The sequence below is a fragment of the Myiozetetes cayanensis genome, unplaced genomic scaffold, assembly GCF_022539395.1.
Source record: "Myiozetetes cayanensis isolate MyiCay16 unplaced genomic scaffold, myiCay2020 scf2-11, whole genome shotgun sequence".
Classification (NCBI taxonomy): Eukaryota; Metazoa; Chordata; class Aves; order Passeriformes; family Tyrannidae; genus Myiozetetes; species Myiozetetes cayanensis.
Genome location: NW_026087411.1, coordinates 63157487 through 63180910, shown reverse-complemented (window position 1 = coordinate 63180910; position 23424 = coordinate 63157487). Strand labels below are relative to the sequence as shown.

At 35.5% G+C, this 23424-nt stretch overlaps 1 protein-coding gene across 1 annotated transcript in view; it reads right to left on the bottom strand.

The window, feature by feature from the left end:
- Positions 1-23424, bottom strand: part of TRDN (triadin) — a gene marked incomplete at its 5' end in the record, with an annotated part of 185947 nt that overhangs the window by 108990 nt on the left and 53533 nt on the right. The window contains one exon of the mRNA XM_050315704.1: positions 10116-10187. Coding sequence (XP_050171661.1) covers positions 10116-10187 — 72 coding nt within the window. The remainder of the gene's footprint in view (positions 1-10115; positions 10188-23424) is intronic.

The following is a 23424-nucleotide window of genomic DNA, read 5'->3' as shown; positions in this document are numbered from 1 at the left end:
TTGTTTGGAGCTTCATTTTCTTTTATATTTGAATATTTTTGTTATTGGGTATCTCTAGGATTCCAAGGAGTCTCTCTCTCTCTTTCTGACATGCTGTTCCAGAGACTTGTGGTAGGAACTAGGGTCTCTCCTCAAAATGGATTTCACATAAGCTATTCCACAGCTCCACTTTCCTGTGTCACCTGACTTTTCAGTGTTTCATTTCCATATGTAATGTTGATCTTTTCTAATTTCTGAAATGTGATTTGTTTATTAATTTGCTCACTCTGCCTGAATTAACCCAAACTGTTAAACATACCATTGTCAGTTACTGTTAGAAAAGAGTTTCCTTCTTCCTTTGTTCCAGTAGCCTTTACTCTAGTAACTGTAGCCTGAAGTGCTACCAGTACTTCTGTAATTTCCATTTTTCCAGTTAGACTGATTTTTTTTGCTTTCTTATACTTCTGGTGCTAAGTGATGTAGAGGAACAATTTGAAAGCCTGGGTCTTTACAACGAATAAGATTCTTTTTAACCCAAGACCATTTCTGCCTTTGAATTTCTGGAGTTTTGCATGCTTCTGGGGTCCAGAAAAGTCACATGAAATCTACCTTGAATTTCATAACAAGGTTCATATGTGTCTTGAGAGCCATGAGCTGAGTCATTGAGCTTTGAGAAGTACAGCTTTGTATGGAAACTGTACAGGAAGTAGTGGGAATTTTTAATGCAAATAACCTAAAACAAAGGCAACTACATTCCTGGCTACAGAGTCTTCATTACTGACTCATTCTACCAATTAATCCCACTGACAAAATTTTCTTCCATCAAACTCTCAAGCTGCGTTATTCAGAATGTCCAGGCAGCCTAGAGAACATCTTTATTCATTACGAAATTTCTGGAGGATGCTTACATAGAAGTATTAAAAGGAATGTGGCCCCTATTTCCCATTTGCACTGCCTAGTTGCAAGATATGCACTCTTGGTCAAGTTTGAGAAGAACAGTCACTGGGCTTCCATTGACATCTAAGCTGCTCCATTGCTGTCCCTCCCAGATACTACTGACAGAAGTTTATGTAAATGAGAGCGATGGACTTGGTGAATGGATATTATGGAGAGCTATTTCTGATTTAACGAAGTGATCCCATTTCTTGAATAAATTTATTTCCTCTCAATTTGAAGAGCTCACGTTTAGGATGTTGCATATTAAGTGTATATTTAACACCAGCAAAACTCTTAATTTCTGAATCAGTAAATGCAGTGGGCTTTCCTCAGGTATCTACACAGCTAAATTAAGAGGCAGAGCAAGTAATTAAATAGGAACTTAACAAGTCTTCTGCGCTGTAAAATATGAACCCCATCTGTTAATTGAAAGGACTTAGTTTTTTATCTCAGAACAGTAACAGAACTACAAATGACCACGGATCAATTGCATAAAGAGGGACCATAATATCCACAAACTGTGGGTTACACAAGGAAACACGAGGTGCTTTTAATGATTCCACATTGACGACAATATGGAATTCAAGTGCAATTGAGCACTGAAAAATCTATTGTTATTGCTCCTGCTTCTAGGTAATGTAACTAATGGTATTTTTTTTTTCACCAGGAGTGCTAGTCCTAAACTAGGATAGGATGTAAGACATATGGGTACAAAAAGACCTCATCTTCAAAAGCCTGCAATATCTTTACAAGAGTGAAATAAGGGTATATGCAGCTGGCAGAGTACATGACAGAATCAGGAGTGCAACGCAAGCAATGGACTTTTCACTTAGTCAAGGCTTTTTTTTCTATAGACTCTTGTAGAAGTTGAGCTTTATGTAGTATAAGAAGTAAAGTGATCATAAGAAGTGTTAATTAAAGCAGTGATGTACTACTAAATGGGAAATTCAGGTAAATTTATTTTCCTGGGTGAAAAATAAAAAGAAGCAGCATGGAATAGTTTTCTTGAGAAGTGACTGGATTGAAGAGAACAGCCTTTAGAGCAAAGAAACATCTAAGATGGAATTATTTATTTTTGAATAAGGAGTGAAGGACCGAGGCCAGTGGAAATCCAAGTAAGATTCAACAAAGACCAAGAAAGAGGTGTTTCAATCTGAATTGCCTTTATTCATCTTGGACAATGTCTTTGTGTTGTTCTCATGGAACAGAAACTAATTCTTGGACAACAGTGGGAGAGGAGATAACAGAAGCATGTTAACAATGCAGCACTTGAAAACAGGCCTTATGAGACTGGTGTGCTATGGTGCCAGCACTGAGTGGAATCTAAATTTAGGGATGCTCATGAGTTACTGGGCATAGTGTCATGGGAATATTGCACAGGAACTGGAAGAAGAAGGTGCTCTAAGAGTTTCTTCTCTGAATTGCTCCTGATGGTTCATGTGCTTATGGAAAGACTGACTCAAAGGAATTGTCAGCTCATCACATCCTCTCTGAGAAACTGAGGTAAGGAGGGAAACAAAATACAGCCACGGATTCCTTCTTGTGGAGAGGCATGCATACAGCAAACACTAACTAGTGGGACTGAATGCCAGAAGTTTGGAGATGTTTTGGTTCACCTAAGCTTTCTTAAGTTCAGATACTTATACAGGGCTTATCCGCATTTATCTAAAACCCTGTTACCAGGAAATCTCAGGAGAAAAGGTCTTGTGAGAGACTTTGGATATTGCCTGACTTTGTGAAATATTACAACAACTTTTCTTGCCTACTGATTCTCATCCTGGCAGAACTAAAGAGCAACAGAGATGCATATATGCACTTACATATAACCAGAACAAAACAAACATTTACGTAGCTTTTCTTGAGAAACAATAATTCAGACTGAACACAATAACTTCATTCCAGCTGAAACTTTATTCTGTTTTTCTCCAAGCAGCTCTGTACATCTTAAGTTGTCACTGACATAATTTTAAAGGACCATTCCTTATTAATTTTGAAGAGATTACAGTTGTTCTTTGTTTTACTGGTGACTGAAATACTTTCCCTGCTGAACTCATTGAAAGTTTTGCTGTTGATTTCAGTGGAATTTGGATACCCTTTTAAATATTAGAATACTTGCTTGTGTTTCAGTTTTTGATGATATTTCTTTCCCCTTTGTGTTTTGCTTAGAGTGGAGACTGACAGTGGTTGGTCAGTTGCACTTTTGATTCTAAACAATTTAACACATTCACACAATAAGGCCACTTTAGGGTTACAAAGCCTCTGGAGGAATAAAAAACAATGCAAGGAAATATTTTTGGTTAGTTTAGAATGTAGTGGAAACCCATACTTTTAAGATTAAATCTAAATTTCAATTAAAAATTTATCTCAGCCCTCTCTTCAAAAAAAAAAAAAAAAAATCCCTTTCTGTGTCCTTGTTGGTCCAGTTATTTTCTCTATGAGAAATAATTCTCTTTAGATTCAGTCAAACTACTGAAAGGTCAAGAAAGATCCAAGAAACCTAAATAATATTAATCTAAAGTTCTTAGAATTACTTCTTTTAACACACAAACACATATACTCTCATACACATCCATATGCTCTCTCTAACTTACAGGTGAATGCTTAGGCCAAAATGAAGTGCATTTTTTTGCAAAGCTTGGTTTAAGTGGCACCTTTTTTTTCAGCAGAGTAATGAAATACAATTTGTTCTCATATTGAGCAAGGGAGAAACTATTCGGGCACATGGATAATTGGAGACACAGAAGAAGTCCTAGGCAGTTTCTCCAGCTTGACTCTGTTTTTGAAACTGCTTTACTGTTTTCAAATCCCAATCTGAAACACTATTTGGCAGCTGTGAAGATTGCTTGTGGAGATATTTTTGAGGTCTGCAGAATCTATGTAATAGCAGTACCATGCTTGAAATTCCTAATGTTTTCATGTGACCTACATAAATGTTTCTCATTTCTTCCTGTAGTGATTATAGGCTCCTTTTTCATGGCTCTGTTGAATTAAGCATCAGAACTGTTTGCTAATAGCATGAGGCCATATGTTGCCCTCACTAAACAACACAGTGGGGAGCAAAGGGATAAAAATACCAGTGCAATGAAGCCAGAGTATGCACGCCAAGAGAAAAAAGAGAGGGCAGGCCAACTTACAAGACCAGCAACAGGAACTCTGCTGGACAGTGGTCAATGGCAAATACGATGCAAATATGATTTGACAGAGAATTAAATTCCCAGGGAAACACTGACTTGTGGTACAACCTTCACTAACGAGAACCAAACCAACAGAGCTAAGGCAGCAGAGTTAGCCTTCTCCATTCTTATAACTAACATTCCTACTAGGCAACATTAATCAACAGCAGCACTTTTTGTGTTGCCATTGATGGGAAGGATACTGCTGCCACTTTTTACGGGGTATACTTTTTAGCAAGAATGTCTGAGCTTTAATAATGGGATGATGAGGTTATGCAGGACCTCCTCTGCAAGAGTTTCCCTTTTCTTTCCAAAGAAAAATGGAATTTTTCTTTGAAAGCCCAGAGAATCTCAACCAAGTAAGTATTTTCCATTTGCAAGTACAACATATGCAAAAGATTATTGCTTTTCTGTAACATTTAAAAAGCACTTGAAAAAGTTAAAATAATCTTCAGAGCTATTTGTTTGTATTTTATTGGCTAGATTTTGGTGAATATTTACATTAAAATGCATAATCTAATAAAGTAAATTGTATTATTATTATTATTAATGATGAGAAGACAAAATAATATGTCTAATCAAAATATATTTATCTTCATAAATATTTTTCTACATTCTCGTAAGTTTTTTTTCTAATGTCTGTTTAACTTTTTGTATTTTATGATGGAACAAAAGTGGTACAGAAGAGCCTCATGTCATTAAGGAAAATGTCAAGGCCTTTCTGAAACCATGAAAATTTAGGGTTTTTTTCATCATAGCTAAATCAGTTGGAATGTAATACTTAAATGTCTAATCTAAATCATTAAATAACTCACTTTGAAACCTTGTTCATATTATTTCAAAGGTTTTACTGTCTCCAGTACAGACTCATGGAGATGTAGGACCCATGTTTCTCAAAAAACCTTGTTATGCTATATATAATGTCTTGAAGCTAACTAAACTGTTCCGTCTAATAACCTAGATTAAAACCTAGCCTGTTGCGTTATGCTATTTCTCATAACACTATTTTTCTCTTCTTTTTTTTTTTTAATTCTTTCTTGGATTAAAATTTATCAGAAAATGGATTTTTATCCACAATTCATGTCAATATTATTAAGAATATTCTAAATTGGAAGAAATTTTTCAAAATTGTTCTTTTTGGAAAAGTTTTTGGTTTTGTTTCACTGGAAGGATTTTTTAAGGGTAATTGATTTTATACTACAAAAGGAAAAAAACCCAGGTTTTTTATAGAACACTCTTTTTACAGAAGAGAAGGCAGACATTGATGGACTGTACAGAAGCAGATTGATTTGTACAAGATTTATACACTTCTATACATCAAGGGAGCTTTGCCAAAATTTGTATTGACTTTAGTAATTTAAATATTCTTGGTTATATCCCATAATATTATACTCATGAACAGAAGAATAGACTAGATTCTTCTTAAGATAGCTGGATAGTGTACATTCAATACAGCAACAAACATAGATGCAATTGCCAATTTAACATCCACAGGAGTTCTGGAGGAAGTTAAACACATTTCACAGCAATTTGCTTTATTACATTCTGCAAAATTTGTAATTAGAGGATTCAAACAGTGACCTAGAAACAATATTTTTTCCTCATAGGTTCCCTGAAGATGCTACAGAAAATGGATTTTTATCCACAATTCATGTCAATATTATTAAGAATATTCTAAATTGGAAGAAATTTTTCAAAATTGTTCTTTTTGGAAAAGTTTTTGGTTTTGTTTCACTGGAAGGATTTTTTAAGGGTAATTGATTTTATACTACAAAAGGAAAAAAACCCAGGTTTTTTATAGAACACTCTTTTTACAGAAGAGAAGGCAGACATTGATGGACTGTACAGAAGCAGATTGATTTGTACAAGATTTATACACTTCTATACATCAAGGGAGCTTTGCCAAAATTTGTATTGACTTTAGTAATTTAAATATTCTTGGTTATATCCCATAATATTATACTCATGAACAGAAGTATAGACTAGAAATTCTTCCTAAGATAGACGGATAGTGTACATTCAATACAGCAACAAACATAGATGCAATTGCCAATTTAGCATCCACAGGAGTTCTGGAGGAAGTTAAACACATTTCACAGCAATTTGCTTTATTACATTCTGCAAAATTTGTAATTAGAGGATTCAAACAGTGACCTAGAAACAATATTTTTTCCTCATAGGTTCCCTGAAGATGCTACAGAAACTTTAATTTATTTTTTTTTTTTTTTTAAAGCTCACTTAATATCACAAATATCAGCAAGATGGCAAGGAACAGACAGTATACTTCAGTCAGAGAAGGGGGATATTTCAGAACCTATCACAATGCTTTAACAAATCAGAATGGTTATGATGATGACTCTTCCATGATCAATACTCTCCCACTCAAAGATACAAGCACAGAGTTCAAGGACAATATAACCTGGAAAATCATACTCAGATACAATGCCATTCAAAGGTTTTTCGTGATACAGGGCTCTTCAAAGTGATACAAAGCAAAGTCTGTGTGAGATCACATGTAATATTCATTGATTCCTTCCACCAGGAGAAACATTTTGATAAAGGCTTCTCACAAAGGTGCTGTGATCTTGTGAGAAAGCAAAGACAAACTATTCTGAGACAATTAACATGAAGCCTTATGGATAACTAGCTAAGCCTCTGAGCTTAGTTTTGACATTTCTTGTCTAACTGCAGCATCTTCCTGAGAGATTACCCTGCCGTGTCAGAGAGCATAACATAAGAGGACTCTCAGAAGGGAGAGTCCCTCTTATGTGAATGAGGAAACGGAGGAAGCTAAAAGCTATGTGAGCTGAGTGAAAAAGTCAAGACCTGAGGGAGAGAATAAAAGAGAATCAGTGCACACTGCAAAGCAGTTTTAGGATGCCAGTGAATAAAAAATACAAGAAATCTAGAGTTAAAAAGGCGGAGAAGACTATAGTCAAGGAAGAAGAAGCATATTAAAGTCAAAGTTCAGGCAGCAATGGAAAACTGATCTGTTCAAATTACAGGCGACACCCGTGTCCTCCCTAGATGGCAGCATCAGAGTGTCAGCCAAGCTGAGAGCACTGCTTCCAAGTCCTTGTGAAAGCTCCAGAAAAAGATAAGATAAAGAATTTAAAAGTTATTTCACTTCACAGTTTACCAAACAAGGTTTCCAAGCTTTAAACTTAGGTAGAAGTTAGGTATTTCTCTTCACAAATTTCCTTTTCCTCTTTCTCTTGTTTCTTGTTACAAGACCTTTTGTTTAGTTTTATTATTCTCTTCTCTTGGTGACCTGAAACTTTGATGGTAAGATCTTTGAAAAGAGCCAAAGAACCATGAAATAGGAGAGCAATGATCTGTTCTTTTTCTTTCTGACTGGATGAATACAAAGCATTTTGTGTTTTGACCAGGAGGTAGCTGAAAATTTCAACTCACACACACACACTTTAATGCCATTTATTGCATACTACTAGAATATAGTGTACAAATTGGGATTGTCTCACATGATACCCCTTTTCAAAAAAATTTACTGTGGAGGTGAAGGAAGAGAAAATGGCAATGGCAAGGAGAGAAAGTTTAAGATTTAATATATAATAACAATATGCCCTTTTTCTAAGACCTCAAGAATTCAGCAGAGCATAGTACCTACAGGGTATTGGATACTATCCGGGAAAAACTTTCTATTTGAAGATATCAAATAATCTAAAAATTTTGGAGATATCTGGCACACATACTACCACTATTTTCGCCTTATCAGAAAACAAGAATGGTCCAAGATTACCTAAGAAAGAAATGGTAAAACAGAACAAAAGTGAAAACATGTCAATCTAGAAAAAGAGTAAAATCCTTTCAGCCTTCACCAGCGGCATGATTACGTATATAGTGTCTGACTATCACTGAGTTGGAAAGCCCAGGGTGTAAATAGACTGGTTCCATAAATTTTCTGTGTGTTAACCATTCTGTTACTTCCTATAGTTTTACCAATTTTTTGGAGCTGTTTTTTTCTGCCATAGGCTGGGCCAGTCTTCATGTTTTAAGAAGTGCATTTCTCAATTAATAAACACTTCTACTTATTCCCTTTTCTGAGAATGTAATAAATTACCTTCAATTATATTTATTATAAGAAGGATCTTTTATTTCAATCTGCCCCTTTGCCTGATCAGGGATATTTAGTGATGTACCAGTCATAAAGGTATGTAAGCGCTAAGAAGTCACATGCAGATGTCTCTTTAGCTATTTCTGAGACTTATATTTCTCTGCCTAGTCATCTTGTTCCCTTCTGACACTATGCCAAATATTCCTAAAAATGACTTCTTTTTTTTTTCCTTTTTTTTTTCCTTTTTTTTTTTTTTTTTTTTTTTCCCCAGGGCTGAAATAAAGCTTCAGGGTTTAGGTTCCTAAAGGCAGTGTGACATATTTTTTCATGTACAGAAAACATAGAATAGCACAGTATAACAGCTTTTCAAAGTAGTATTTTACAAGTAATTCGGCCTTCTTTGTTTCCTCTAAATCTCTTGCATGAGCAGTATTGTATCCTAGTGACCAGCCTTGAGCTTTGAAGGGAATTCACTTGTATGGTTCTGAGCAGATAATCTGCCCCCCACAATTTGTTTGCCAAATGGGTGTCTAATTTACATTCCCAATTATCTCAATTGCACACATAAATGATCTAATGAAACACACAAATGTGTAGCTGATCATAAATAGCCATTTCTAAGTGCAATTGCAGTAATTGCATGCTCCTCATGATTTTGAAAATCAAGAACCTAATGTTAATTTAATGCTAGTTCATCTTGTAGAACAGTTATATTTAAAGCAGAAGTTTATCACTCAGCAAATGTGGCAGTCATGTTCTATTATGTCTTTTTTCCATTACGGTTAATTGGTGGATAACAGTGTTTAACATTGCAGCAACTTCTTTCTGCTGATAAGCAGGGATCAGGCATTTTCCTAAAATAAACAGGACTGCAAATCTATTTATATACTATATTGTGTCACAATAACTGCAGTTTTGTACTCCTTTAAACAACATGTTTAAAAAGAAATATTCATTTGAGGTAATGAGATTTTGCGGAAAGAGATAATAAGTCACATAACTAATCTTGTTCAAATGTTCTGGTCACAATAATAACATCACAGAAATATCTAATTAATGCTTTGTTTTAGTCACAAGTCCTGCCAAAATCTAACTCTCATTTTCTGTTTCCAAATGCAGTTAAATCTTGTAGCTCTTGTTACCTATTCTGCTGCCATCCCATCTGTTTTTCTCTTAGACTGCAATTTCTTTCTGGATAATGTAGAACTAAGACCTCTAAGAGAGAAACTAACAAGTGCTGTGGTGTGACTCAATGACTCTGAAGTATCATATGAAGACTTCTATATAATTACGTGAAAAGAATCATGTTATTAAATTTGTATTATTAAATGGTATGGTATAAAGACTAAGAATGTGTATTGCAGTAGTAGTTCTAAGTCATTGGAGTAGTCCATTTTAAAATTAAAATGCATATTTTAACCAGTTTACTGTTATGGTTAGACTATAAATAATATAATACAATGGCAGGGATTATGTTTTAATCTTCTGAATGTAAGATCTGACTTTGTATTTTTCTTTTAGTGGTTTTAACAATAGTGTTGATAAATGCAGATCCAGAAATATTATGTTCATTATTGCAGATAATGCACAGAAAAATTACTGAATAACAATAGCTGAAAGAGTAATCCAAAGTATTTTAAGAGGATAATGTTGATTATGTTTATACTTAGATAACAACTCATGGTTGAACATCATTCAAAGCATTTTATATATTAGGCCTCAATTCTGTAATCTGTTTCACTCAGGAAATCTCTCAAGCCATCTGTGGGACTACCATAAGGGAACATTCAGGTATTGTGCATATTTCAGTGTGCCATTCCTGTCCCAACCATACTTATTTGATCAGCTTTATAAAATAGGTTATGTTTACAAAAAATAAAAATAAACAAAAAATCCATTAGGGTAGACAGTCAAGTTAATGAGAAGAGGCTAATAAAGGTAGAAAAACTTGCCTTCAATAGCTGATGGTTTCTTTCTTGGACTGTGTTCTAGAAGAAGACGAGGTGGTACAAATTCCTTATGTCCTGCACACAAGCATACTGGTTAAGAAGCATAGAAAATGTATTCACTAACAGGCTGAGCAGTTTCACCGGGAGGCTGAACTCCCTTCAAAATTGCTCATGTTTAAAATATTACACTGCACATAAAAGCTATTATCTTTCAGACACCTTAGGAAGGAAATGTATTTCTCAACAAACAGAGTAATTTATTTTTAAGAGACACATTTGAAATCAATGAAGTCCAGGTGACTCAAACATATGCTGAAATGCTTACAGTTTTATTTTTCTTCATTAGACTCAGAACTGAACTATAATACTTTGATAATAAGGTTACATATTCATGATGCCTCTTCTACAGTAAAGGCTTATTTTTTTCTGTCAAACAAATGATCTTCAGTTGTTCCCTCAAGTCCACTTATTATGAACTCCTTGAAACACCAGTAAAAATTATGATGTTTCTCATCCTTAAGGATTATTCTTAATTAGGCAATACCAACCAATACATCATGCATTGTAAACATTGAGGTCCTGATTCCAGCTGCTGGCTGAAACACCTCTACTCTCTCAGAGTGTTCAACTGGGACTTTCTGTACTGTCTTAGCCTATGTGCAGATATCATGCTTTATAACATAGCATTTTTCACTTCATTTCTCCCAAGATTCACAAGCAGATTTAGTGTACTCTTACTACTTATGCTTATTTTCTGTTTTCTAACATACTTGCAGTCTCCTTATTTCCTTATAATTCCTTTCTCTGACATTTATTCTCAGTAGCTATCATTTCATTGTCATTGTCATTTGGAACGTACAATTTTTTTGTGACATAAGAATTAAAAATAAGTAGTTAAATACAATTACGCACCAGCATACATTCACTGCACCAGAGTCCACATGCAATCAGGCTGTTAAATCTCAGCTCCAACTCCACATCAGAAACTCAAAGCCATGCCTCATGCTTGATACAGACTCAGAAGAGAAATCAAGATCTTAATGGGCCTTGGAAACGGCAACATCTTACTTACTTCTCTCATTTTACAAAGGTATGTGTACTCAAAGGGAATACATGAGAAAAACATCATCTTGGAGACAGAAGTGGGATTTGAGCATCATGGTCTTAATGTTATTGCATCTCATCAGCATATGTACAATTGCAGGCTTGTGGTTTAGTTCATGTAGTAATTTGTATAAAATACCATGTACAGAGCTGCTCAGACTTGACTCATGTGCCTGAGCTACTGAGAAATTGTTGACACATTGGTAAAATCAGTGCTTGAAGGTGCTTTGCAACAAATAGTAAAAATCTTAGGTTTTACACATAATTCCTGTCTTGGCAATAATCACAAGTGGACATTTACCAATCTCATAATAGAATAACTACAGCCTTAAAATGAATGTTAGGCAAACTTTAGGAATCTAGGTATTTAGCTATGATTTTCCAAACACTTTATGCCTTAAAAAAAAAAATCTTGAAGTTGCAAACTGAACTAATGAACCACTGAACACTTTTGTTACCAACTAGAATACAAAAGTTATATCCATAACCTTTGTCAAAATACAGAAACTTCATCAGTTGAATTTCTAGTTCAGAATGAAAACAAAAAAAAACCAACATAAAAATTAATAAAGAATAGGTAATCCTATTCTTTCTGCTAGGTTAGAAGATTACTTCTTTTTTTTTTATTTATTTCCCCCCTAAACTAGATCACCTATCCCCAGGTAGGAAAACTGATCATTTTTATAACTTGGACTAATTGTTTTGTGTGAAAGGTGATAAAGAGCAGTGGCTCAGAATGTTGAGTAGATGAGTAATGAGGAAGGATAGCCAATAATTTGGACTGCAGTGTAATATCTACAGCATGGAGCAATGATCTAACACCTCTAGGTCAAACTGTAGGCTGGTTCCATTATCTTCTTGTTCTTTGCTGTAGCAGCAGTTCTCTAATGATTGCACCAGTGTGAGTATAATGCCAGTACAGTACCACTTATTGCTAATGACTTGTCAAGTTATATTTTATAGTTTTACGAGTTTTAAGAAAATAATTTATTTCATGCAAATTGACCACATGATCCAATACGAGAGTGTTTTAAGTGCGAAAAGCTTAAGCTTCACAGATCAAAAACTTTCCCTTAGGCCAAAATGTTTGTTCTGAGCAGGTTCCTATCCACTCTGATAAAAGGCTTCTTTAATGTTTCCATGTCTTATTAAATGTCTCTATATTCACTTTGATGGGATTGCAAAGGACAGTAGCTGAATAAATATTTTATTCATTCTTTTGATGAAATATGTTAAAGGGGATAACCTAAGTCAAATTTCTTTTCTTTTCCTTTTTCTCTCCTCTTTAAGTTATAAAGAACAAGTGGTTTTCTGTGCTACAGATGACTCATAAATAGAAATGAGGAATTGGCTTTAGCAGATCAGACCACTAGGATTAATGGTGTCTACTATCTTGACTCCAGCAGCGGCCAATTGGACACATATCCATGATGTAAATGAGAGGAAGGCAGGATGTTTTTAATGCTCCCAGTGGACAACGAGATTAGTCCATGAATCATGAGAACTCATTATCCAGATTACCACTATTATTATTGGACATACATTTATCTGACTGCTTTAAAAATGCAGCTGAGCACTGCATAGTTATTTGCTTCTCATTTCAAATGTAGTCTTTATTTTCTACTATGAGATAAGCTGAAAAGATTTGTTTAACTTTCTTTTTTTTACTTTTTTTTAAAACTTTTATTAGGGTTTGATTGCTCAAAAAGACGTTATTGCAAGTCAAAAATGGGCACACATTTCTGTGCCTAATCTGTCCATACAGTTGTTGTTCCACAACATTTCCATACATAATCTGTCCATGCATTTTTGCTACAGATATCTCTTTCATATACGATATTGTAAACAGTTCTCTGACAACAAATTACATCAGATGACAACTGAAATAGTGAAATGTTTTGGTTTTAAGCTCATGGGAATGTTCTCATCAGAAGATAAAATGTCACATTAAGACATGAGTATCTCCTTCCACTGCCTGAAAGGAAAAAATATGCTGCAAGGATGAGTAGAAGGTTTAAAACACTAGATGGTAACATGAATACTTCATTGAAAATAAGCTACAATCCTCCAGCTCTGTAAACTTCTGTCATTGGTGTTTATTAAATCACTTGTGATGTCTTGAATAGATTAATTCTGACTTGGTTTATTAATATTTTAGATTTTTTATTGCATGGTAAGGAATATAAGACAAAATTTAATTACCTTAATTTTCTCAATCTAGGAAGTGTCTTTCTACATGTATCAAAAATGTCATATCCAGACATTGTGGATAAATTTAATTTTTATGACAACAGCAAATCATGTGAGTTTTCTTTCTTTCCTGATCTTCGGAGTTCTATTGTCAGCAGCAACATTAATAAATTGTCAAACTATATCTTTCTAAATCAAAAGATCATGAGATAAAATAAAATACTTCTAAAATTATTATTATTAAATAACTAAGCACATTGTATACAGGTGAATATTCCAATTGGGTATAGAGAGAAACAATGCCACCCCAGAATGTAATATGTGGAAATACCATTCCAATGACTGTTCACTTACTCATACGTATACACCAGTTATTTGAACAACAGGAATCTTACATTCCAACAGCACCAACACTTTGTTACCGTGTCCCTCAGCGGCAGCAAAATGTCTTCAGATAAATCTCATTCTGCTCATATGTGACAACATTCTCAAATGATAGTAAAACCAATTGAAATAAAGTAAATGTGCTCTTTGCAGAATCATTTGTTACAAAAAGTAAATTCAAATCCAATGTTTCATGAATCTTGGAACAAGACATCAACAGAATGAGGTAAGACTGCCAAATATGCTTTTAGAGGACTGAAAACTTAATGAAGTCCAAACATTTTTTCCAGGCTTCTCGTTTTGACATGTAAGTTGCTAGAAGGTGAGTCTCTCCCCGGCTGTCAGTCATTACTCCCCAGACATTAGACTGTCGCTATGCTGAAGAAGGGTTTCTCTGCTCAGTACATGCGCATGAAAAACTATCAACAAACTGCTTTTCATTAGGAAAGAACAGCTGCGGATCAAGAGGTGAGATTGTGTAACTGCATTGAACAATGCAAATGCTCATTTTCAGGAAGGAATGAGTTGAAATACTGACACCCATACAGGCATTCTTTTCTAAGGAACGCATTGTGACATAATGGTTTTATGCACATTAGTAATTAAATGGTGCCTGAGAACATTACTAGGCTCTGGAATTCAGACGTTCATATCCTGCAACATTTTTTGAATAGTCCCTGACAACTCTGACCTGTGCCAAGCAGCAATTTCTCAAACAATTAATTGGCTCAATTCAGCAGTTAGCAAGGGCCAGGGACCACTCCCAACAGACAGCCAGGAGACAACCAACCCATTTTGACCTTGAGAAAGTGCACTGGACATGGATCACTCTAATGCAGAAGAAATCACATTCAGAGAACAGCCCACAAGTCTTAAAAGTGATAACAAAATTACATAAAAAGGAAAAAATACTTTAAACAGGGTCTTAATGACCTATTTGGAACTGAATTTTTGGCAGTGGCAGATGGAATTAATGGATAATAAAATAAGGCTTTTAAGAAAGTATGTCTTAGAAGCCAACATATATTTCAGTTTTCAGTTGCACTCAGGATCTGGGTCTTTATTAAATGGATAACTGCTCAACATAAAGTGAAACTCTGATTCTGTGTAAGGTTGATATTACCAAAGAAAAGACTCTGCTACAGTGTTGTGGTGATTACCAGTACCAACGAAATCCTTTAAATTTTTATATTATCGTGCACGCTGACTATCAACCAGTTACTTTTGCGATGCATAAGAAAAGAAGAAAAGGAAAGATTAGGTCAATAATGCCCTATCTATCTATCTATCTATCTATCTATCTATCTATCTATCTATCTATCTATCTATCTATCTATCTATGTTCCACTGTATCTGTGCATTTAAATCCATTAAAAATATCACAACCAATTTTGGAACTCTTCATAGATCCTAACTTACAAGTAAAGTAAAGCATAATATTGAGAGATATTCCCTCAACACACAGACAATAAAACCAGGTATTTATACATAACCTTGCAGCATTGGGAGGCCACTGATCTATTAAGTTGAAAGCAAGGACCAGTAGGTTAAAAGTGAAGGTGTAGCAAGGATGGATGCAGACTGATAATGTAAATGTAAATGTTGTTTTGAATGGAATAGGAGGAGGGATTAATATTTACTTCTCAAGACACGAAATAAAAAGTAGAAGCAACTTGATGGTCTTCTTAATACAAAGAGATTTGAGTTCATCCTTTGTTTTTGATGATGCATTCTTTCATATATTTACATGCAGGTATACCTATATTATATATAGTATGTACATATGCATGCAAGGGTGTATATGTACATATATATATACACATATATACACAAATACATATAGATACTTATTTTGAATGAACTATAGAAAGGATAGGGTTGGAAGGGACCTTAAAACCATCTATTTCCAAATTCCTGCTGTGGTTTAGTGATGTTTCTGAGCAGAAAATACTTGATTTGGTAATTGAACAGGTGTGAGATTCATTGTTGCAGATTCCTGGAGGTTATGTGAACATCAGTTAGTTGCTGCGTTTTCACTCAGCCACCAAATCCAATTAAAGTCACAGCTGGGAACTTGTTTGATATATCTTTTTCTTTTCCTGTGGCTTTATATTTCACACAATGCAAGTGTGAGCAAGTGTACAGATGAGGCAGGCAAGAAAGGCAAGGGTAGAGTTATAGGTGTTTTCAGGTTTTTTCTCTTTTAACCTACAGTCAGTACTCTGGGTCCAGAAATATATACAATATGTTTTAGCTACATGACAGATCTGCACAGTTAAATCAAAGTTAAAACAGTAAAACAGTTAAAACAATATATCTGTTGAGAACTCTTTTACTGAGATTTTTGCAACAAAATCCCTCTTTGCTTCAATCCATATCTTGTGAAAGCTGTTCTAATTTTTGTGTTCAGAAGACTGAAGTCTTTTAGGAGTTAAAAGTTAAATATTAGCAATTTTGTCATTATACATTAAGTAAGAAGTCACACAGCCTTTCCTGACATTAAAATAAAATTGAATTGAAAAAATTGAAAATTGAATTGCCTCCACTTCCTCCCATTATTTATCATGGGCATTTAGCAGGTAAAAATAATCCCACATGTTATGTTTAGAAATATCTGAAGATGGATTCCAAAGAACTAAATAGTAGGACAGTGAAAATGATGGGTTATTGTGTGGAAATGATGGGTTATTATAGTTATTGCTGCATACTTGAGCGTGAAAGGACTGTAAAAGCAGATTATAAAATGAAAAGCCATATTCAACCTTTCTGTCTCTCCCCAAATAACCTTTAATAAATTGGTATCACATGCAATGACCTCTAACATAATTAACATGAATATCAGGAGCTGGGTATAGATGCATTTTTTTCACAATATGAAGTATCCAAGGGAAAATAATTAAAACAGAGAAAAGAAAACACTGCAACTAAATACTTGCAGCTAACAGTTAAACAGAATGGAGGGGACTGATAAGGTGTTATGATGAAAAGTAATAAACACTGACTATGCCATGGGATCACTGCTCAGTAATTTATAAGTTATTTGTATTTGGTTTATCTGTACATAGCATCATTTCAACTGTCCTTATTCCAATTAAATCTAAGAAACATTAAGTGCTAAAGTCTGAAAAGCTGAAAGTGACTACTGCAAAAATGCTAAAACGTTATGTTGTCTTTGAGATAGAGTGCATATGCCAGGTTTTGCAAAACAAAAACAGCCTAGCATGGATAAAATCACTATAATAATTTCTCATAACTATAGATATTTGTAGATAGTGAATATGTTTAATATAGAAATCACTGGAAGTCAAATTGAACGCAAATATCTCTGACCACAAGACACAAAGTTTTTCATATCTTTATCTTTTTGCCAGAACGAGAGAAACAAGAAGTTAATGATTACATTACCTGTCTTGTCTATACTTGACAATCACCTAAGACAGTGAATCCATAACCATTTTTCAGAAGTTATGATTTCAATAATAATTTCAATTTAAAGTCAGAAGGAAAAGAATGGAGTGGTTTTATTAGATCAAGTATCAGGAGTAGGGCCCAAAGGTACAGAGGTGTTAGCTCCTAACTCCTGTTCTTCCATCTCACTGAAATCAATGAGAACTAAGTATTAGGTTGGTATCTCATACCTCCAAAGGTTAGGCTCTGTGTAATTAAGAAACACTTCAGCATTCTCTTTCTTCTATAAGTGCCATGGCTGTAATTATGAAAAATACTGGAACAAAAAACTGCAATACTTGAGATAATGATTACTTTAAACCAATCATGCTTTGGTAACTTCTGATTTTTCATTCCCTTTCATTTTCACAAGAAAGATCCTCTATCATTTAAAGATATATTTTGTATATATAGATATTATTTTTAGAACAAAGAGTCCTGGGATTCACTGTCGTTGGTTCTAATCCTTGTGCTCAAGGCCTCCTCTATGATTTTTGAGACAATTACTGAACTTACCATGCCTTTCCATTGCACCTATAAATGGATGTAACAGAAATTAAAAAACCAAAAAATAAAAATTGAAAGTTACATGCATACAGCAACTAAAAATTTAAATCTTAAATTCTATGAAAGTGAAATCTGTAAAGACTGAGCTTTTGTTCTGATGTTAAAATCATTTAGGTTTCTTTTGTTTGATTTATTTGGACAGGGAATACCTTCCATATTTATTCAAGAAAATATTTCTCTCTACAATTCTTCTTCTCCCCTTTTTCTCTCTCCCAAAATGCTATAGCAATTACTATTCACATTTTTAAGTGGCACCACTGTTTTCTTGATTAACAGCTGCTCCTGACAATATCATTTGAAATCTTATAGAAAATTTGAAATTTCAAGTCCTCATTTGAGCAAAATCCTTGTTTGCACATTTGCAGCATACTTCTTGAATATATGTAGACTCTTTCACTAGTAGGCATCTAAAAGTTAACTTTCAGACAGTTAAGTCACCCGAGGGATCCATTTATAGTCAATGGAGAGAAATTGGTACCTTCAAAGGGTGATTCATCTTTTCGATCTTTAGACATCTTTTTTAGGATGAAATTGTCCTCTGGAGACCTCCATTTCATACTATTGGCTATAAAGACAGCTAAAGGTTAAAGTTTCACAATTAACTTTTGGGTATCTAAGTGAGGTCCAATGAATTGCAAACATCTTATTTAGCAGTTCTGCATAAAGATGACACTACATGCCACCAAAATATTCCGGGACTAAAATCAAGAGCCATGAATGATTTTTCACACTCTAAATGCTGTCTGCTAACACAGTGCTCCCCAACCCCCCACTCCTGAGCAATTAGATGAATGAATCTCACACAGACAAAGGATTTTGTTGTTAAGTTTAACAGGGGAAAAAAAATAAATAATAAAAGCCTTGTTTAAGTTTAATGTGTGTAGGTATTGAACACTTTTTGAACTCTATATGTTATTTATTTTGTTAGGCAATACTGAATGTATTGAAGGACAAAGTGAAACAATAGGAAGGAAAGTGAAGTACCAGAGGGAAGAACAGTGTTTCCTGATGAAGAAAAAATAAATTACTCTTAACTCACTCTAGGTATATGTCACACACTACATGTCTTTTTGAGGAAGCAGATACATGCAGAAAGAAAGTGGGCATCAAAAGAAAGATTCACCTGGTGAATAGAATGGATCTGCCACAGCTTACTGTCACAGTGGCTACAGATAGGATGCAGATGAAGAAGGACATCAGCAAGGCAGGGAGAGTAAGTGTTGCTTAGGCCATGTCTGAACACTCTTCTGTCTACTGCATTGCACATTCTCAGAGTAGAAGAGGTGAGGAATTATTACTAAGCTGGAAATGCTTTATGATAGAATGTATCTTGTAAAAGCATTTGTAGAGCCTTTGTATGGTCTTCTTATCCATACGATATGGTGACTTGGTACCATTAGTCAGTGTTAAAACTGAATGTCATCATTTTCCTCCAGAGACAGCAGAGAATCTTTATTTGGATAAGAAGAGTAACTTCTCTCAGTCCCACAATGGAGCTATAGGTTCTTCCTTGTTAATGAAAATTTCAGGTAAAAACTGGATGCATTTTTCCTCCTTCATGATGTTTCAGTGTATTCAGCATCAAGAGGTGTTTAAAGGCACATTGTATGGATCTCAGATATTTTCCTTTTTATTAAAGCTGAGAGACACTCATTATTATGGTGGTTAACTTCCTAAGCATTTTCATAAGTATATTCTAAAGGTAATGGATTCATGAGCTCATTTATAATTTTAGAAATAAGCATATATTAGAGTTATTAACCTGGGTTATATAACTGGGTTATAACCTGGTAGCTAACTGAAGGAGAATATTGTGGGTTATCATGTCTCGTCAAAGACAAGTGTTTGCTTGCAAACACTTGATGACACTCAAAGATTCCTACTTTACTGAAATGGTTAGCATTTAAGATGTAGCTGGCTGACTTGGTTGGCTTAAGCAACTCTGTGATGGACTTCATGGTTTACTATTCATTGTGTAAGAAGATTAGGCAATTGGCTAGGGTCTTCAGAGACTATTACATTGATAAGTATTTCAAATACAGATTCTGTAGTGCTCAATGTTACAATACTAAAATATTTCTTCAGGTCAGTTTTGTTCTCCAAAATTAGAAAATGACAGAATCTAGAGGCACTTATATGCAGACCTATGTAGAAAATCCCAAGATCTTTTTGAATATATTATCAATTTTGTTGAGAATCTTTTCCAACCTGTTCATAAAGTAAGTTGAACCTTTTAGTGAATCTCCCTTTTAGTTAGTTTAGGAGCACTTAGAATACTTGAAAGGGAAGGATTGAAAGAGGCAAATTTTAAATGACCAACACAAATTATCTTTCTGTGTGTTGTAAATAGATGAAATATTTTGTGGAAAATAAACATCTTTACTGGAAGAATAATCTACCAGCAAATTTTGAACTCAACCAGTTAAAGGAGCTATACATAGTTGACTTCAATGGTTGTCTTTTCTACCAACATTGCTTAGAATGCAATCTCAGATCTAATGACAGTTGTATCCCATCCCTTTAAATAACTAATCCTATGTGTGTTCCAAATAGAAATACTGTCAGCAAAGTCTAAAACATACATAATCATTGTATGGTTTCTTTTGCATACACAGATTTTTAAAAGCTAAAAAATCTAGGCTTGAGAAGGAGGCTCTTTCTTTTGCAAATTGTGTTTTTCCCCATGCTTGAAGCCATCCAAGCTCTAAGGAAGAAACATATGTTCGTATTGGCTGACATTTGGAACTTATTTTTTTTAGGTTTCTGAGATGTTACCTTGCCAATTATGCTTCACAAATATGGATAAAACTACTTTTGGCTTAAATAATTTTCTGCAACTATTTTTGTATTAAATACACTTTGGACACTGATATTGAATACTGAAGAATGGTTCTGTAGCTCTAGAATCACAGAATAACAGAATGGATAAGATTGGAAGGGACCACAGTGGGTCATCTGATCCAGCTTCCCTGCTCAGGAAGGTTCATCCTAGAGCATAGGATGAACACAGAATTGGATTGCATTCAGTTGGTTCTTGAATATCTGCAGTGAGGGAAACTCCACAGCCTCTCTGGACAATCTGTTCCAGTGCTCGGTCACTCGCACAGTAAAGAAGTTCTTCCTCTTATTCAGGTGGAACTTCCTATGCATCAGTTTCCACTTATTGCCTTTTGTCCTATTGTTTGGCACCATCATGAAGAGCCTGGATACATCTTCTTGGCACCATCCCTTCAGATGTTTATATACATTGATGAGGTCCCCTCTCAGTCATCTCTTCTTGAGACTGAACAGGCCCAGCTCCCTCAGCTTTTCCTTGTAAGAGAGATACCCCAGTCCCTTAATCATCTTTGTTGCCCTCTGCTGGATCTTCTTCCAGAGTTCCATGTCTCTCTTGTACTGAATAGCCCAGAACTGGATAAAAAACTCCAGATGAGGCCTCATCAGGACTGAGTAGAGGGTCAGTATCACCTCCCTTGACTAACTGGCAAAGCTCTTCCTAATGCACCCCACAACCCCATTGTCCTTCATGGTCACAAGGACACACTGCTGTCTCAAGGACAGCTTGTTGTCCACAAGTACCTCCAGGTGCTTCTCCACAGAGCTACTTCCAGCAGATCAGCCTCCAGCATGTACTGGTACATGGGTTATTATTCCACAGGTGCAGGACCCTGTATTTTCCCTTGCTGAATTCCAGAAAGTTCTTCTCTGCTCATCTCTACAGCCTCTTGAGGTCCTTCTGAAGGGCTGCACATCACTCTGGAGTATAAACCACTCCTCCCAGCCTAGTGTTATCAGTAAACTTCCTGAGGAGGCCTCTGCCCCTTCATCCAAGTCACTGATGAACAAGTTAGACAATATCGGGCCCAGTATTGAACCTAGGGGGACACCATTAGTGACAGGCCTACAACTAGACCTGGTGCCACTGATTACGCTCCTCTGGGATATGCCATTCAGCCAGTTCTCAATCCACCTCACTGTCTACTCATCCAGTCCACTTTTTCTGAGTTTGCCTATGAGGATGTTGTCAGAGATGGTGTCAAAAGCCTTGCTGAAGTCGAGGTAGAAAATAACCAGTGCTCTACCCTCATCCCCCCAGGTAGTTGTTTCATTGTAGAAGGCAATTGGATTGGTCACGCATGATTTACTTTTAGAGAACATATGCTGACTACTCTCAATTATCTTCTTGAAATCCATGTGGATAGAGATGGCCTGCGAATGAGGACTGAGGCTAGGTTGAATGGCCTGTAGTTCCCTTGGTCCTCCTTCTTGCCCTTTTCAAAGACTATGATGACATTTACTTTCTTTCAGTCCTCAGGCACTCTCCTGATCACCACAACCTTTCAAAGATGATTGCAGGCAGCCTCATGAATCGGCACTCATGGATCTATCCCATCAGGGTCCATGGATTTACAAATGTCAAGTTTGACTAGATGGTGTTCTCTAACCCAATCCTCCTTGACCAGTCTTCCTTACAACATTCCTTTACCCAGGTCTCCTGGTCAGAGACTACTGGGGGCTGGTCTTGTCAGTGAAGTCCAATGCAAAGGAGGCATTCAGTAACTCTGCTTTCTCTGCATCCTCTGCTACCAGGGTCCCTGCTTCATTTAGTAATGGGCCCATTTTTTTTTTAGTTTTCCTTTTGTTATTGATGTATTTGAAGAAACCGTTCTTGTTGTCCTTGACATCCTTGGTCAGATTTAATTCCAGGTAGGCCTTGGCTCATTTCTACTTACTCTGACAACCTCTATATATTAATTCCAAGTAGCTTCACCCTGTTTCTATCTCATAAGTATTCTCTGCTTATTCTTGAGAAATGACAGGATATCCTTGTTCATTCCTTGTTCATACATGCAAGTCTCTGGCCACCATTGCCTGATTTCTTCTCATCAGGATGCATCATTCTTGAGCCTGAAGGAAGCAGGATGAATATCAACCATCTCTCTTGGACCCCTCTTCTTTGAAGGACCTGTTCCCATGGGATTCTTTCAAGAAGAATCCTAAAGAGTCTGAAGTTAGTTTACCTGAAATCCATGGTTACAATCTTGCTCATTGACCTGCTTCATCCTCGCCTGATGCTGAACTCCATAATCTCACGGTCACTACAGCCAAGACAGCCAGCAACCTTCACATCTCCAACAAGGCCCTTTCTGTTTGTTAGTACAAGGTTGAGCAGCACCACCATTCCTTGTGAGATCATTTACTACCTGTGACAGGAGGTTTTCATCAGGTCTTCCCAGGAGCCTCCTGGACTGTTTGTGCTTTGCGTTACTTCTCCACAAGAACCAGTGCCTGTGACTTTGACACTGCTTTGAGCTGCCTGTAGAATGTTTCCATTTTTTAACCTACTTGACATATCATCACTATTTTTTGTAATGACTATAACTGGAAATCAATTATGACAATGAGTCAATAAATGTAATACATATTTTACAAGGTCACTTAAACTTACTTTCACCTTTTAAATATGAAACTCAGTTTATTTACTATTAGCAGTTTAGGGGTTTTCTTTGCATTTAACTTTTTCCTTTATTTTCTAAATAGCTTACTTTTCAAAACTATAGTTGAGTCTTTTGATGATCCTCCATTGAAATGACCCTTGATTTTTAAACTTGTTTACTGA